General features: G+C 34.2%; 1 protein-coding gene across 1 annotated transcript in view; it reads left to right on the top strand.

Annotated features, from left to right (window-relative positions):
• The first annotated feature begins 59 nt into the window (after positions 1-59).
• Slc30a7 (solute carrier family 30 member 7) overlaps positions 60-16042 on the top strand; it is a 76524-nt gene continuing 60541 nt past the window's right edge. The window contains exons 1-3 of the mRNA XM_003479176.5: positions 60-320; positions 526-627; positions 14412-14525. Coding sequence (XP_003479224.2) covers positions 241-320; positions 526-627; positions 14412-14525 — 296 coding nt within the window. The 5' untranslated portion in view covers positions 60-240. The remainder of the gene's footprint in view (positions 321-525; positions 628-14411; positions 14526-16042) is intronic.

The raw sequence follows: 16042 nt of genomic DNA on the forward strand, positions 1-16042 counted from the left end.
CCCCGCCCCACGTCTAGGCCCCGCCCGGGACACGCCCCCTCCCTTCCCAGTCCCAGGACGCGTTGCGCGGCCCGGGCCGGAAGTCGGCTAGTTCCCGGGCGTGTGTCTGGGTTTGTGTCTCCTGGCGGCGCGCGGCCGCTGTCCGCCTCTGGGAGTTTCCGTCTGAGCACTGCTGTCACTACCATCAGCTAAAGCAGCCACTTCAAGAGAGGAGTAGGCCCGGCCCTTCGCCGGGCGAAGATGTTGCCCCTGTCCATCAAGGATGATGAATACAAACCACCCAAGTTCAATCTGTTTGGCAAGATCTCCGGCTGGTTTAGGTGTGGGGTGCTGTTGGTTGGGAAAGGGTTGTCGGGCAGGAGAGAAATCCCATACCTAAGGATACAGAGCGCCCCTGAAGTATCCTCGGGTCCCTGCTGTGGGGGGAGGAGCGAGTGCACGGGGAGGATCTTGAAAGGGGCACTCAGCTTCGATATCCCTGTGCGCCTTTTACTCTACACCTCTCCATATTTGTGTCATCTCCAGGTCTATCCTTTCGGACAAGACGTCTCGGAACCTGTTTTTTTTCCTGTGTCTGAATCTCTCTTTTGCTTTTGTGGAACTACTGTACGGCATCTGGAGCAACTGGTAACCAAAGGGGAAAGTGGTTGGGGCGGAAGCAGGAGTGGGAGAGACCAAGCCCTGTTTGCTTAATGCCACGTAGCTTCTTACCGGGACGTTCAGGTTTTACCTTTAACACCACCTCTGCTACCAAACTGGCAGGGCCACATATCTCAAGATCTAAGACCTATCGTGTACAGCCCACTTTTCCCTTATCTCCTTCAGCTAAGACTGATAGCCCCCTCCTCATTAATGGAGATAGAGAGCTTTTCATTTCTGTATTCTGCAAACCATAACTTTGCCCACTTGAAATGGGAGGATTCCTGTTCCCTATCTGTTGGGAAGAGTGGCATTTGGATTTCACCCTTAAGATTCTCAAAGGGAATATCCAAGGAGTTCTACTTAATTTATTAGGTCTTTGACTTTTGAAAAGATTTATAAAGATATACCCAGGAAAATGTATGTCATTCTCTTTACTCTTTAATGGTGAAATTTTATGGGTTTCCTCTGGTCTTGACAACAATAGAAAATCGTGTATAGATTTCTAAAACATCTCTTGGCTTGAGGAGTTTTAGCATCATCTTTGTTTTTGTTATTGCTGTTTGTTTTTTGGAAACCTTTTTGGGAGAAGAAAATTTACGCTATGAAAATGAAATTAGAGTTTTTCAGGTATGTGTTGTTGAGTATCTTGAGGTCTCATGAAATTGTTCTGTTGACAGTAAACTCATCACTTCTAAGTGTGCAAGCTCCGTTTTTAGAATTTAAGTCCATTTAAGAATTTAATAAAAGTCATTACTCAGAATTGTATGTAAAACTTCAGGGTGTTCTCAGGTTCCCTGAAATAGATATTGGATCCTAGACTAGACAGCTGTGCCATTTGTGCTTTATTTTCTATTAATTAAATAGTCTGCCCTTTAAAGTCGACTTATAGAAAGAATTACTATTGATCTTAATATCTATTGAAATTGATTAATGACATTAGCTACTATCACCAGGTTTATGATATCTATACTGTTAATGTTAAAAAGTAGACTTATAAATTCAACTGTCATTTAGTTTCATCAGATACTTAATAGTCAGAATATTATAAAGGTTGGTTTAGTTACTACTGACAGACATATTTACAAAAGTGAATCCTGATATATTTAATAACTGTTGGATTCCTTGTTGTATACTTGTGCACATGTGTGTGTGTGTGTGTGTGTGTGTGTGTTAGGGATACTCCATCACGGGTTATTTTTTCACCCCATAAAGTTAACATTCTTGATGTAGTAAAGCATGTTGAAAACATCATATTATTGTATATGAATAGGATTTTAATCATGAGTACACCATATTTTGTGTTTTTCTCTTTCTAAATTATGCCACAGTTTTAGCATATGTGCTGGTTGTGATTTGCATGTGTACATTTGCTTTATGTGCATGTGCCACAGTTGCTTTATGTTGCAATGCCTTTTATTTCGCTATGGCCCTTGTACAAATCACTTAATAAAATATCTTTTCAAAGGAGTCATATTTGGAGTGCTTAAATTGTATCTTTCATGGAATGTTACATGTATAGTGGCTTTTTTAATTTGTAGAGATCAATTCAGGAAAATACTAAGGCCATTAGCTTCCGAGCCATTTGTCAGTATACATAAGAACCTGAAGAAAGCATTGCATTTAGGCTCTCAGTTAATTTGCTGTACTTCTCTTGGATCTTGTTCTGTTCCCCTCAACTGACTTGTTCTGTACCCTTCTAGTTTATTCTTTCATTGTGTTGTTATCTTCTCAGGATATGAAGTATAGTTTTAGTGTCTCCTTGTATACCTCAATCATTTAACATGTATTCATTGTTGTTTGCTGATGCATATTTAGTTCTACAGCTGTAGTCGCCTGCTCCCCAGTATTATTTTTTATTAGTGGATGTGAAGTATAAACTTTTTCATTGATGTTTGAGTATATTTAGAAATTACTCTGGCTTTTCCCTAATCTTTCTTCCATATGTTTTATTTAGACACCAAAATTTTCAGTTGTTTTGTTGACTGATCAATAAGATCTTGATTTGACTAGATTATCTCTATATTTATGTCCAGTTAGCTTCTTAGTTCCTTTATAAATTTCTTACCAAAACCCACTTTTGTTTTCATAGTGGGTTTTATTTTCATAGTTTCATTTCTCTGTTCAAATTTAATGTATAAAAATAAATTTCAAGTTGTTGTGAACAGAGTGTCAAAATTTTTCTGAGGGAGATTAAATGTGAATAAAACACTTTACTAATATTGACTAGGGAGACAGTTGATATGATTGCATAGTAAATAGTTTTCTAAGTTTTGTTCAGAGCCTTCAGTTTAACAAAAGCATTTCATTACAATTGATTTATATTCTTGATGATAAGGTATCTTCAGTGGAAGAAGAGCTAAGTTGTTAATATGTTTTTCCTTCAGCAAATATCTATTTCCTTTCACCTTTCAGCTTGAATGTAAGATTTGTTAAAATAGGAATCTTTGTCTGTCTTATTTAGGCACCTTTGTATACCATGTAGTAGGTGCTTAACACTTCCCAGCTGAATGAAAGAATGAAGGGAGAAAGAACTTATGAAACTTATCTACTAAACTAAACTAAGTATCTCACTACGGGGGAAGAAAACCACATATATTAAACTTTCGGTCGTAGGAAAAGAAAATGGTAGGAACATTACCTGTGGCTTTTTTTCTTTCTTTTTACTGTTTATTTCATTCCAGTATTGTATTTTTCAGTCACTTATTTATTGAGTGATTGTTTAGTCATATGGTAACATAAGAATATAGTTTTGAGTCATTAAGGATTGCTTATTTTCAATTTACAGGGAATATAGGGAAACTCCAAAGATTTGATTAAATGAGATATTTCATATTTAAGATGGTTGACAAAGTTCCAGCTATTCCTTGGAGCAGAATATCTACAGTATAGAGAAAAAGAGGCAAGGGGTGTTGACATTGTCTTCAAGGAGATTTATCTAAATGTTAACAACACTTTCACTATGATTTTAATAACATGATTATGCCTAGTTGCAAACGTATTCTATTCTGTCAAACATGTAGTTTGGTAAAACTCAAGTATTCTTTACTTGAAGAAGGAAGGAAATATGTGGATATTATTGTTTCTGGCAATAGAATTGGCAGGAGAGCTAGATCTACCCTCTTCTGCAGGCGGAAAACTGAAAGCTATAGATTTGTATTTTCCCAGGTAGCAGCAAGGGCTATAGTAACTGTTACCACACTTTTTTCTACTACATTATAACCTTTTTTCTAGTATCTTAATAAGGTTTTCTTCTTCTTCTTTTGTTTTATTTTACTTTTCTATCCATTGAAAAAGTTTAATGTCAATTGTATTATTTACCAGAGATGTTGAAACTAATTTCCCTTAGGCAGAGAAAAAACTCACAAGGTGAATTTCTTTGTATAAACAAAGTAAATGTTCGTTCAAGAAATGTTTAAGGCAATGTTGGACGTTTGTTTGGGCCTACTTCTAGATAATATGTCATTATAATATGCTTGTAAGCCCTTAAAAAATAAAAATACTTCCATTTAGTACACATTTTTCTGTTAGATTAAAATTGTATGTAGTTTAGTCTTTTATGAGCTTTCTCTTCACAAAAGACAGCATTACTTATTGGATATGTTGATGGCTTTTGCTTTCCTGTAGTCTTTTATTTTTCACCTTACAAAGTTAGATATTTCATTTGCTGAGTAATTTTAAATAAGAGTTATGGAGAGGAATTACGTTACTGCAGTTCATCAGGTTATTAACATTACTACTGTTAAGAGTCTAAGGATTTTCTAGTTTCTTGATAATAAATAGGTAGTTAATACATTTTCCCCTTTTTCTACCATGTGGAACCAGCTAGTAAGGAGTTTGTAAATTATGGTGATCTCTTCTATTTAATTGTGAATTGATGTTTAACAACCAAAATGGATATATAGTTACCTTAGTTACAAATAGTCCTTTAAAAAAAAGACTTTCTGTCATGTAAATTTTTTTTTTTTTTGGATAGAGGGACAGGGTCTCACTATGTATAGCCCAGGCTGGTCTCAGATTTATGGTAATCTTCTTGCCTCAGCCTCATGAGTGCTTGGCATTACAGGTGTGAACCATGCCCAGCTCCATGTGAAATTTTCAACGTATATAGAAGTAAATAATTTAATGGACCTCATGTACTTATCATCTGGGTTTAACTTTTAGTAAGACATGGCCTTATTTCATTCTATCTGTTATCCTTGTGCCACCACTGGATTTATTTAAGCAGATTGAAGTTATCACTATTTCTGTAACTACCTGGTATGGTGGCATATGCTGCTTCTAATCCCAACACTCTGGGAGGCTGAGGCAGAAGGATCACAAGTTTAAGCCCAGCTTGGGCCACTTTGCAACTTGTCTGAATACAAAATAAAAAGAATGGGGATGTCACTCAGTACAGAGGACCTGGGTTCAATCTCTAGTACCAAAAAAATAAAAGGAAATATTTCCATAAGTACCAGGTTGATTCTCAAAAAGGCAAGAGCTTCCCCTTTTCATTAATATAATCCCAAAATCATTATCATCCATAAAAATTAACGATTCATTAATATCAAATGTCCAGTCAGTTGGTAAATGTTCATGTGTCCCCATCGTTTTTCAAATTCTTTTTATATTTGGTTTTACAGATCAGAATTCAAACAAGTTTCATGCATAGTGTTTGACTGATATGTCAAAACCATACAGGTCTCATTAATTTATAGGTCCTTTTTCTCCATTTGTTTTTGCCTCTAGGAGTCCAAAAACTAAAATCCTTTTCAAAGTTTCTTTTGCTGAATATTCTGTTCACATTTATTCTATTTTGCTTCAGTGTTCAGATTTCTCCTTTAAACTTAAGAAATTTTGTCTTATTAAAATGTAAAAAGCTGGGGATATAGCTCAGTGACCCAAGTACCTTGCCTGGCAAGCACAAGCCTTGAGTTTGGTTCCTAGTACCAAAAAAAATAAAACACAGTCATTTAGTAAGTGCTTTAAAAATTTTAAACTAGTAAAGAGGAATCTGACAAGAGTATGCTGCTTTTAACAATTTTTCATGGTTTACTAAACAGTTTCAACAGTTTTTCATGGTTTACTAAAGTTACTTTTGATGTAGAAATTATATAACTTTACTCTGTATGCTACCTGTATTTTTTAAACAAATTTATGTTGCACAGTTCAAATGATTATTCATAGCCAAAAATATTGGTTGATTCTGAAAATGAACAAAATTGACTTTCCTAAGAGCAATATTTTCATGTATGGTCAATAAGTACAGAACTAGAACTACATAGTTTTTTATATGGGTTTTACTACCTGTTTGTAGGTAAGTAGCTTTCAAATGATATTATCAGTTTTAAGGGAAAAGATCTCATCACATTGCTTTAGGGGGACATGATGTTCTTTCCTCTTAGAAAAGGAAGTGGCTTTTCAGGTAAGATCACATTTTATTAAATACTAAAAATATCTAAATGAAAATAAATTCAGTTTAAATTTAAACAAGATTAAAACTTCATTTTAATAAAATATTAAAGTTGCCATGCTATTTCCAAACCTCTTGATTGCTGCAGTATACAAAGGGGATTTATCTTTTCTACTTTCCCATGAAAATATATCCTTTGAATGTACATGAAGTAAATTTAAAAAAAAATAGTTTACTTGGCTACTGTAACAAAATATTAACAATTAGGTAGTTTAAACAACAGAAATTAGTCCTCTCACAGTTCTGGTGGTTACAAATCTTAAGATTCAGTATTGGCCGGGTTATTCTTTAAGGAGGTGCTAAGAAGGTGTTGCTCTGTGTTGCTTCCTAGACCTTCAATTGGTTTGTTGATACTTTGCCATTCCATGGCTTGCAAAAGATCATCTACTGTCTCATTTATCTTTACATGGTGGTCTCCTATGTGTGTGTCTCCCCAGATTCCCGCTTTTTTTATAAAGACATCTTATTTGGAATAGGGACTATAAAACCCAATCTTATCTGTATCTGTTTTAAACTTATTACTGAGGTCACATTCTGGGGTACTGACAATAATAATTCAATCCATGATGTAGTGTTTTATTAAATATGTGTTTAGATCAATGAACTGTTAAATTTATATGTATTTAGAAAGAATAGTCTATCTAAAGCAGGTTTTTGGTCATTTAAAACAAGATTTATATATGAAATAAAATATATAGTACAAAGTAAAGATATTAAAAACCATGCATAGTAAAGAAAAAAACTTGTGTGTAAACTAATACAAAAAATTGACTTTTAAATTTAGTTATAAAATCCATAACATCAATACAATTATGCTGTTTTATCAGAACAGAAAACAGTTTTCTGAAACCGAATTTTAATAGCATGTTGCCATATTACTTTTTTATTAAGAGAAAACAAAATAATAGATGATGTCTTTATTAATAGTTTCATAACATAGTACAGATATTCCTCATTTAATGAATTACTTGTTTAATAGCTTTGGATTTAGAACATGTTGCTCATACTTTTGGTTCAAGTATATAGTATTTTAACATCAATTCTGAGAGAACTGTATGAGTAATGTGCTCCTCAGGTTTATAGGTACTGTTTTTTTGTGGGTGAGTAATGTGTTTTGACTTCAGTTTCTAAGTCCATAATTATTTCAAAAATTATATTACTTGAAATTTTAAAATTTTTATTTTTTTCTATTTGTATGAGTTATGGTTTTTATATATTTTTTAATATTTGTATGCATTATGGTTTTGAATTTTAGTTGGCAGCCCTTCTAGTTGATGAAAGCTGTAGCATGTAGTTAAATGTTAAGAGCTATAGTTCATGCTTGGAAACATCAGATGTTATGAGATATTAATTATAATTAATGTAACAATTCATTATTAATAGTACTAACAGAATATTGGTGTGGCTTTAATGTGTGTAATTTGGACTGTGGTACGTTTCATATATATTATCTAAAATTACAGTAATTATGGCACTTTCATGCTCTTAACTTGCTTGAGTGATGGCTTAATTGAAGTGTAAAGAAGTGAAGGAAATTGATGGTTACAGTTATAAATGTGAGATTTGAACCCAGGTACTGTGACTTCAAAAGCTTGATTTTAAAGACTTAAGTCATGATCTATGTTTGCTTTCAGAATATTTTATCAACTTTCCTTCAAATATGTTGATTTTTTTCCCTTTTCTGAGTCCACTAAATTAATTGCAAGAATTTTTCATTGCTTATACCTTGTTTTTATTTCTAGCATTTGCATTTGAAGTTTTGTATTTCTCATTCCTCTCCTGAAATTATTAGTCCATGCATTTCGTCTTCTTTGTTCATAGATCCTTTAGTATATTAATCATAGTTGCAAATTTTATTATGGAAGCTGATATGTTCATCTGCTTCTGTTGTTTTTTATTTTTTCAAAAATCAATAAGTTCTGTGTCGTGTGTGTGTGTGTGTGTGTGTGTGTGTGTGTCTTTTTGAGACAGGGTTTTGTTACGCAGTTCAGGCTGGCCTTGAACTCACTTCATAGCCTCGTCTGACCTCAGTTCTCAGGGATCCTCTTGCTTCAACCCTCTGAGTGCTGGGATTACAGCTGTGCACCATAATTCCTGACTCTTGCTCTTTTACATGTCTTGAAATTTCCAGTCCATGCTGGACGCAGTGAGTAAAGAACTGTAGACGCTGAGGTACCTAGAAATAAGAGTGCTTCGTGTGTCAGGCTGTTAGTTGGTCAGTCCTTGCGCGTGCAGTAGTCTTTGTGTGGATGTGCTGTGGAAGCTCTCCTCATGCTCTTTCCTCCACCTTCCCCAAACTATTCCCTGTTGTTGCTTCTTACTCAGTGCTAGGTTTGTGGTGAGAGCAGCGGGGTATTTGATTGACCTAGCCTCGATTTTTTATAGAACTTGTAAGTCTGGACTTTAGGAGTATACTTTCATCAACATTTTTACTCCACCTCCAACAGTGACCAAAGCTTCTGTATATGGGTGTGGAATTAGGTGGAATCGGATTCCTCCTTCCCCGTTAGTGTGTAACATCTGCTTTGTATTAGAAGACTTGTGTTCCTTTAATAGCATGGTGTTAGTGGTCGTTTTGATATACATAATAAAAATCTTTAAATTATGACAGTTAAGGCAAGCATGGTGGTGCACACCTAGAATCCTAGCACCCTGGGAGACTGAGGCAGGAAGGTGGAAAGTTTGAGCTCCGAGTGGGCAACTTAGTGATCTACTCCACTGTACTGTTGTTCCATAAAAGCAGCTGTAAAAATACATAAACTAATAAGCATAATTGTAGTTCAGTAAAACTTACACAACCAGATAGTTGCCTAGATTTTTCCTGTAGGCTGTAGCATGCAAATACTGGGCAGTCAATTATCCAGTATTTGTAATTATCTGTATAATATAGTACACAGTCAATTATCTGTAAAATAAATAAAACCTTACTGACATATAATTCACATACCATAAAATTTACCTATTTAAAGTATATAATTTGTGGACTTTAGCACATGTAGTAGAGTTGTAAAACTAACATAACAATCAGATTTAGAACATTTTATTACCCTGGGAGGAAATCCTCACTGGGTCCCTCATTCTGTCAGCTAGTCACTTCTAGGGAGCTAGTCAACTTTCTATGGATTTGCCTATTTTAGATGTTTCATTTAAATGAAATCATAATAGTGTAGGTTCTTTTCAGATTGACTTCTCTCACTGGCGTGTTTTCAGAGTTCAACTGTGCTGTATTTGTATTAATATCTCATTTAATTATTTTGGTCATGTAACATATTAGTGGTGTCACATCTTTGCCAAACGTTGTTCATCTATCTTTTAAATTATATTCTAGTGAGTGTGAAATTATTTTACTGTGGTTATGATTTTCATTTCTTTGTAGTTGATGATGCTGAGTATCTTAATGTGCTTATTGGCTATATTACATGTTTTTGAGAAAATGTCTATTCAGATCTTTTTGTCTATTTTCAATACTGGATTGTGTAACTTTTGTTGAGTTTTAACAATTCATATTCTGATTAAAAGCCCTTGACAGATGCACGACTGCCAAAAATTTTCTTTCATTCTGTGCATTCTCTTCTTCTGTTGCTTGTGCTTTTGATTTCATATGTAAAAAATTACTACCTCATCTAAAACTCTTATGTTCAAGGGTTCTGTAGGTTTAGCTCTTAGATTTATTTTAAGCTCATTTTTGTAAAGGATATGAAGGATCCAGAATCATTTTTACATGTAAATAGTCAACTGTATTAGCACAATTTGGTTAAAGGAGTATTTGTTAATTTCTTAAGGAGTATTTCCATTATTAAATTGCTTCAGCATCATTGTCAAAAATCAGTCTGTCATTCATGTGAGGTTTTATTTCTAAATTTTACTCCTTTGATCTATGTGTTTACCGTTATGCCAGTACCACACTGTTGTAATTAATGCAGTTATTCAGATTTTGAAATTGGGAAGTAAGAGTTCTCCAACTTTGCTGCCCTTTTCAATATTGTTTTGCCTCTTTTAAGCCTATCAATTTACCATATGAATTTTAAGATTAGCTGGCTAATTTCTCCAAAGTTAGTTTGGATTTTGATAGGCAATACATGGAATCTGTAGATTGTTGAGGGAAATATGACAGCTTAAAAATACTGTTTTCTCTGTCTCGGATAGAGCATGAGTTCACCATATACAAGACCCTGGTTTCAATCCTTCAAAAAGAAAATATTCTGATCCATAAGTATCGAAGTCTTTGTACTTGTTTAGGTCATCTTTAACTATAACAGTTAGAGCTTTTAGAATGTAAAATGCCTTTTTTTGGTTAAATTTTTTTGTTAGGAATTTTAATTTTTCTATTTGATATTATAAATAAATAGAATTTTATAAATTTCATTTTTGTTTTTGTTACTGTGTATGAATATAGTTCATTTTTGATCCTGTATCCTGTTAATTTGGTGAATTCATTTATTTTAATTTTCTTAATACTGGTTTATCCTTCAAATTTTCTATGTACTGTTCAAGATCCCACCATGTGATAATTTTTTTCTTTTCCAATCTGGGATCTTTTTTTGTAGTTACTGCTTACTTGCCCTAGTTAGAGTCTCCAGTAAAATAGTATATAGTGATGACAAGAGACATCCTTGTTTTTGTTCCTTATCTTCAGGGAATGCAAACTTCTTAATGATGGTGATGTTCACAGTGGGATTTTTATAGATATCATATATCAAGTTGAAGAAGTTCTTTCTATTTTAATTTTGTTGAGTGTGATTGCCATGAAAAGGTATTGAATTTTTGTTAAATGCCTTTCGTAGCTATTGAAATGGTCATGCAGTTTTTTCCCCTCTATTCTACTGATATGGCATATTACATTGATTGATTTTCATATATTAAACTGCCCTTGTATGTAAAGTTAAATTGTGCTTGATCATGTTATATATATACATTTTAAAAATATATTGCCTGGTTTGATTGTTTTGTTGAGGATTTTGCATATATGTTTCTAAGAGATTGGTCTGTTTTTTCTTGTGAAGTTTTGTCTGGTTTTGGTATTAAGGTAGTACTGGTCTTATCCTTGGGAAGTATTCTCTTATTTTCTGTTTTTTTGGAAGAGTTTGTAAAAGATTGGCATTCATTGTTCTTTTAAATGTGTAAGAGAATATTTAAGAGTAAAATCAACATTACATTTAATTTTTTTAACATTGGATTTATTTTCTTGCTGGAAGTCTTAATACTGCTAATTCAATCTTTTATCTTGTCATAGGTCTTCCTCACATTATTTTTAAGTCAGTTTTGCTAAGTTATTTCTAGGTATTAGTCTGTTTTGTCTATGCTGTCTAATTTGTTGCTTTATAATTAGTTCATAATATGTTTTTTCTTAGTCTAACTAAAATTTAGTAATTTTATTGGTATTTTCAAAGAAACAAGTTTTAGTTTTATTGATTTTTCTCTTCCTATTCTATTCTAAATTATCTTTACAAGATACTAGACCTCTTTAATACTAACTGACATAGTCAATGAATAGCCTTAGCTTTGGTTGTTTGAAAAAAGGGTCACATAGAATTTTAGATTGGTAGTATTTATTCTTTTAATTGTTTAAAGATATCACTTCATTGGATTCTGGCATGAATAGTTTCTGATGAAAACTATGCTTGACTGATTATCTTTGTTCTTTTATCTAATACCCAATTATCAAAGATTTTTCTCTCTCAGATGTTGAGAAGTTTATAAAGTATAAAGGATTTCCTTGCCTGCTTGGGCTTCATTAAGCTGTTTGGATCTGTGATTTTCTTCCGTATATGAATTTTGGAAGATTTTTAAATACTTTCTTTAGCCCATCTTTCTTCCCAACTCCTGAGACTCCAAAGCATGTTTGTTTTATTTTATTCCATTCTGTGTTACTTTATTTTTTGATTTATTTTGAGACAAGAGCTCACTATATAGACTAGGCTAGCCTTGAACTCACTCTGTAGCCCAGGATGGTCTCAAACTCCTGATGATCCTCCTCCCTAATCCTCCCAAGTGCTGGGATTACAGACATGTGTTTGGTTTATTTTATACCGTCTAATAAATTTTGATCTCTTCTGATTTTGTTTCTACTCCTTTTCTTCTTTGTGTTTCCCTTTGTGTAATTTCTTTTGACTTAACTGATTCTTTGCCCAGTCTAGTTGGAAACCCACATATGTTTTAATTTTAAAAATTTAACATTTTCATTTGATTCTTTTATATAGTTTCTCCCTCTCTGGAAATCTCCCATTTGCTCATGAGTATTCTCCAGCTTTACACCATTAACAGATTAATCACAGTTGTTTTAAAGTCCTTCTCTGTTAGTTGCAACATCTGAGCCAGTCTTGCTTTTGATGCTTTTGATTGCTTTAGTTCTTGAACAGTGAGTCTTTTTTTAGGCTACGGGACTGTTATGGTTGATACATTGTGTCAACTTGAACAGTTTAGAAGTTTAACTGAGAGACTTAGCAGGAAGCCAGGGTTCTTACTTGGAAAAATATCCTCATCTGGTGCAAGGAGATTTTTTGAGTGCTATACCTGGTGGGTGGTATGGAGGTGATGAGGGTGGCCTGTGTACAATATTAGCCAGGAGAAGAGGTTTGTTCTTTCCCTTTTTGCTCTAGCTGCTTTTGCTGGCTGCTGCCTTGAAGTATTGCACCAGTGCCATGCCACCCTGCTTTGGAGCCAGCTGATTATGGACTGAAACTTCCAAAAACTGCAAGAAATAAGCCTTTCCTTCCTTTACTTTGAGTGTCAGATGTTTTGTCCCAGCAACGAGAGAAAACTAACCAAGACAACCCCCTTTTTGATCTTATTATATATTTTATATGCATATATTGAGTGCTGCATGTCTTAGTTACTTGTCTCGTTGCTAGGACAGAATACCCAATACCTAAAATTAAAGCATGAAGGATTTGTTTAGCTCACAGTTTGTAGAGGTTTAAGTCCATAATTGGCTATCTCTAAAGCAAGGTGGCATGGCAGAAGGCATGGCAGCTGTTCATGGTGATGGAAGACACCAAAACAAGAGAAAAAGGAGAGCAAATTTCTTTCTGTTCTATATATTGTATTCAGGATACCTGCCCTAGAGCAGGTGTACCATTTACACCCTCAGTCCCAGAACTGAGCCATGAATCACTCACAAACTCTAGATTCACCCTTCTCCAAAAAGCCTACCCACCATGACTACATAAGTCTTTGAGAGAACATCCAGACACAAACCATAACACTGCATATTTAAAGAAATAATCAACTGAAGTTAAAAGGGAATATGTCCAAAATGGGCACCACTGTTTTCCTACCTGGTCAATAGTTGAGCTGGGACTAAGTTGGGTTTTGAATTTTGTTTAAAGAAGTAATCAATTGAAGTTAAGAGTGAATATATCCAAATTGTGCACCACTATTTTCTTGCCTGGTCAGTAGTTTCCTGAGCTGAGCTAAGTTGAGTTTTGAATTTTGTTGTTGCTAATTAATTTCTACATCTCACAGACTTCACATTTTTCCAGTGGGTTCATATAACTTTTACTTAGTGTGGGATTTGGAAAACTGAAGTGTTTTCTCAAGATTCTTGTTCCACACTCAGCTTTCAGAAGGTTCTACACATCTGAACCACACATAATGTCTCTATTCTTGTCCTCACAGGTAGATTGCTATTGCCTTGTACTTTATTCGAGTTTTGGTATGGGGATAATGTTAGGCAGGCCTTGTACCCCTGAATGACAGGGTAGGTTTTGTTTTGTTTTGTTTTTCCAGTACAGAAGTTTTTTTAGATCATGGTTCTGGAGGCTAGGAAATTCAGTTTCAAGGTGCTGATATGAGAGGGCATCACACGATGAGACAGAGCAGGTATCTCAGAATGGCTGTTAAGGTTCCTGTGTCTCTCCTCTCCCCTCCAACCAGTTCCTCCTCCTTAGGCTGGTTTCAAGAAGGAGGACTGGGACACCTAATAATAGCAGACTTTTGCTTTGCATCAGTATAAGATGCTGTGCTCAAGCAGTTTTTATTCCCCAACCCTGCTCCAGCAGGTAGTAATTTTTTCTACTTCTCTTTTGGTAGCAATTTATATTCACTGGTGACCGGGGGATGGGCAGATTCCTACCCTGTGTCTAGTAGCAGGTGACTTTTATTTCTACCCTCTGTGTAACAGTGGGGCTTTTTCTTGTCAGGGAGTGGGAAGGTTTTCTTTTTAGATGTCTTTGATGCCTTTGTACAAACTGTATTTAAATGGTGTCCTTTTAAAAGGTAGTTCCTGATGAACAGGGTCTGAGCCTTAGAGTTTTAGGAAAACATGCCCAGAGTTTGGTTTTTATTATAATAGGCTGATGTGCTTGTTCTTTTTCAGCTTGGGCTTGATCTCGGACTCGTTTCACATGTTTTTCGATAGCACTGCCATTTTGGCTGGATTGGCAGCTTCTGTTATTTCAAAATGGAGAGATAATGATGCTTTCTCCTATGGGTAAGAATTTTTAAAAATTATTTTCTTGAAGCATGGGGGTGTACGGAGAAATGCACAAATCTTGAGGTCAGTGAGTTGTTACAAATTGAACACTTGTAAGATTATTTCAATATGGGAAGATTTCTTATAACCTGTATTTTTTCAGAAAAAGAAGAAATAGTGACTAGAAATGGCGATTTTTCTTATTGAAGGTGTAACTTACTCTTGATTTATTTAACATAATTTCATAATAGGTTTTCTTCAGCTCTGCATTTATATACAGTACTTTTTATATATTCTCACTGATTTGGACAGTTAACTAAATATTTGAAGAGCAATTTTATGCTAAGAGTCAGTGTTGGATCATAGAGACAGAGTCAACTTTCTGCTGCCACCTCTGATGGGGAAAGTACCAGATTTTCCATTATTTGATTTATGCTTTCTTTATTTTAAACTTTAAAATGAGAAAATAGAAATGATACTTAATTTCAAAACAAAATAACAGATTAACAATGGTTAATATGTTGCCTATTGTTATCTTTAAAGTAGTTGTTTAAATTACAAGATATAGGCATGAAAAAACAATCATACAATCAATGAAAGCAAATTGTTTTTTGATGAATTGACAGATTAGTAGTATAATTATCTATCTTGTGTATATATATATGTATATATATACATACTATATGTATAATCTTTCTGGTTTTCCTTTTTTGAGCTCTTAGAATATTTTGTAGCATCATTATATGCAAGCAGAACTCACTACTAATATCTTTTTCATCTGTCCTGATTCTTTCTGTTTTTAAATTTCTGACCCTGTGTGCTTCATGTGTGTGTGTTTTCTTTTGGGAAAGATTAAGGAATAAAAACTGATGGATTATTTGAAACCATGAATAATTGTTATACAGTAACAACAGTAGTAAACTACTAGTGTCAGCACACAAAAATGGAATTAAGTAGGCTAAACCTAAGGATGAATCCCTGTGAGTGCCATTTCAAGCTGATCGTAGTAGCAGACTGACTCTGCATTAGAAGAAACAGGAGGCTCTGAGAGCAAGCAAGACTTTTAAGTATTTGTTTATATAAAGTCATCTTGTGTCTTGTCATACTCCTATTTTTAAAATACAAAACCAGTATAAAAATAGTATGCATTCAATAGCTAGATGCATATACATATATATATATATAAAATGTGTTCATATAATTGTACCCTTTTTTCCTTTTGCCCTAGTTGAAGAATTCAGATACCAGGCATGCTTAATTAGGTAGTAGCACTTTCCTGAATTATATGGTCTAATTTCTAGACTTGCTCTGTTAAGTAAACATAATCATTTATAATAGCAGATATATCTACTTTTTATAGCAGATATATCTACTTGTAAATCTACAGCCAAGTTCAGTGAGACATTGGTACTCGAGGTTAATTAATTTCAGGAGATGTGAGAAGCACCAGAAAGAGATGATTTTGGCTAGAAAGGGTAATGAGTCATAACGAATCAAGCCAGACAAGTTCTAGCTTGAGTGTCAAGTACCAAACG

This window comes from Cavia porcellus, unplaced genomic scaffold (genome assembly GCF_034190915.1).
Source record: "Cavia porcellus strain 051 isolate PalLab524CR breed Dunkin Hartley unplaced genomic scaffold, mCavPor4.1 scaffold_1, whole genome shotgun sequence".
Taxonomy (NCBI): Eukaryota; Metazoa; Chordata; class Mammalia; order Rodentia; family Caviidae; genus Cavia; species Cavia porcellus.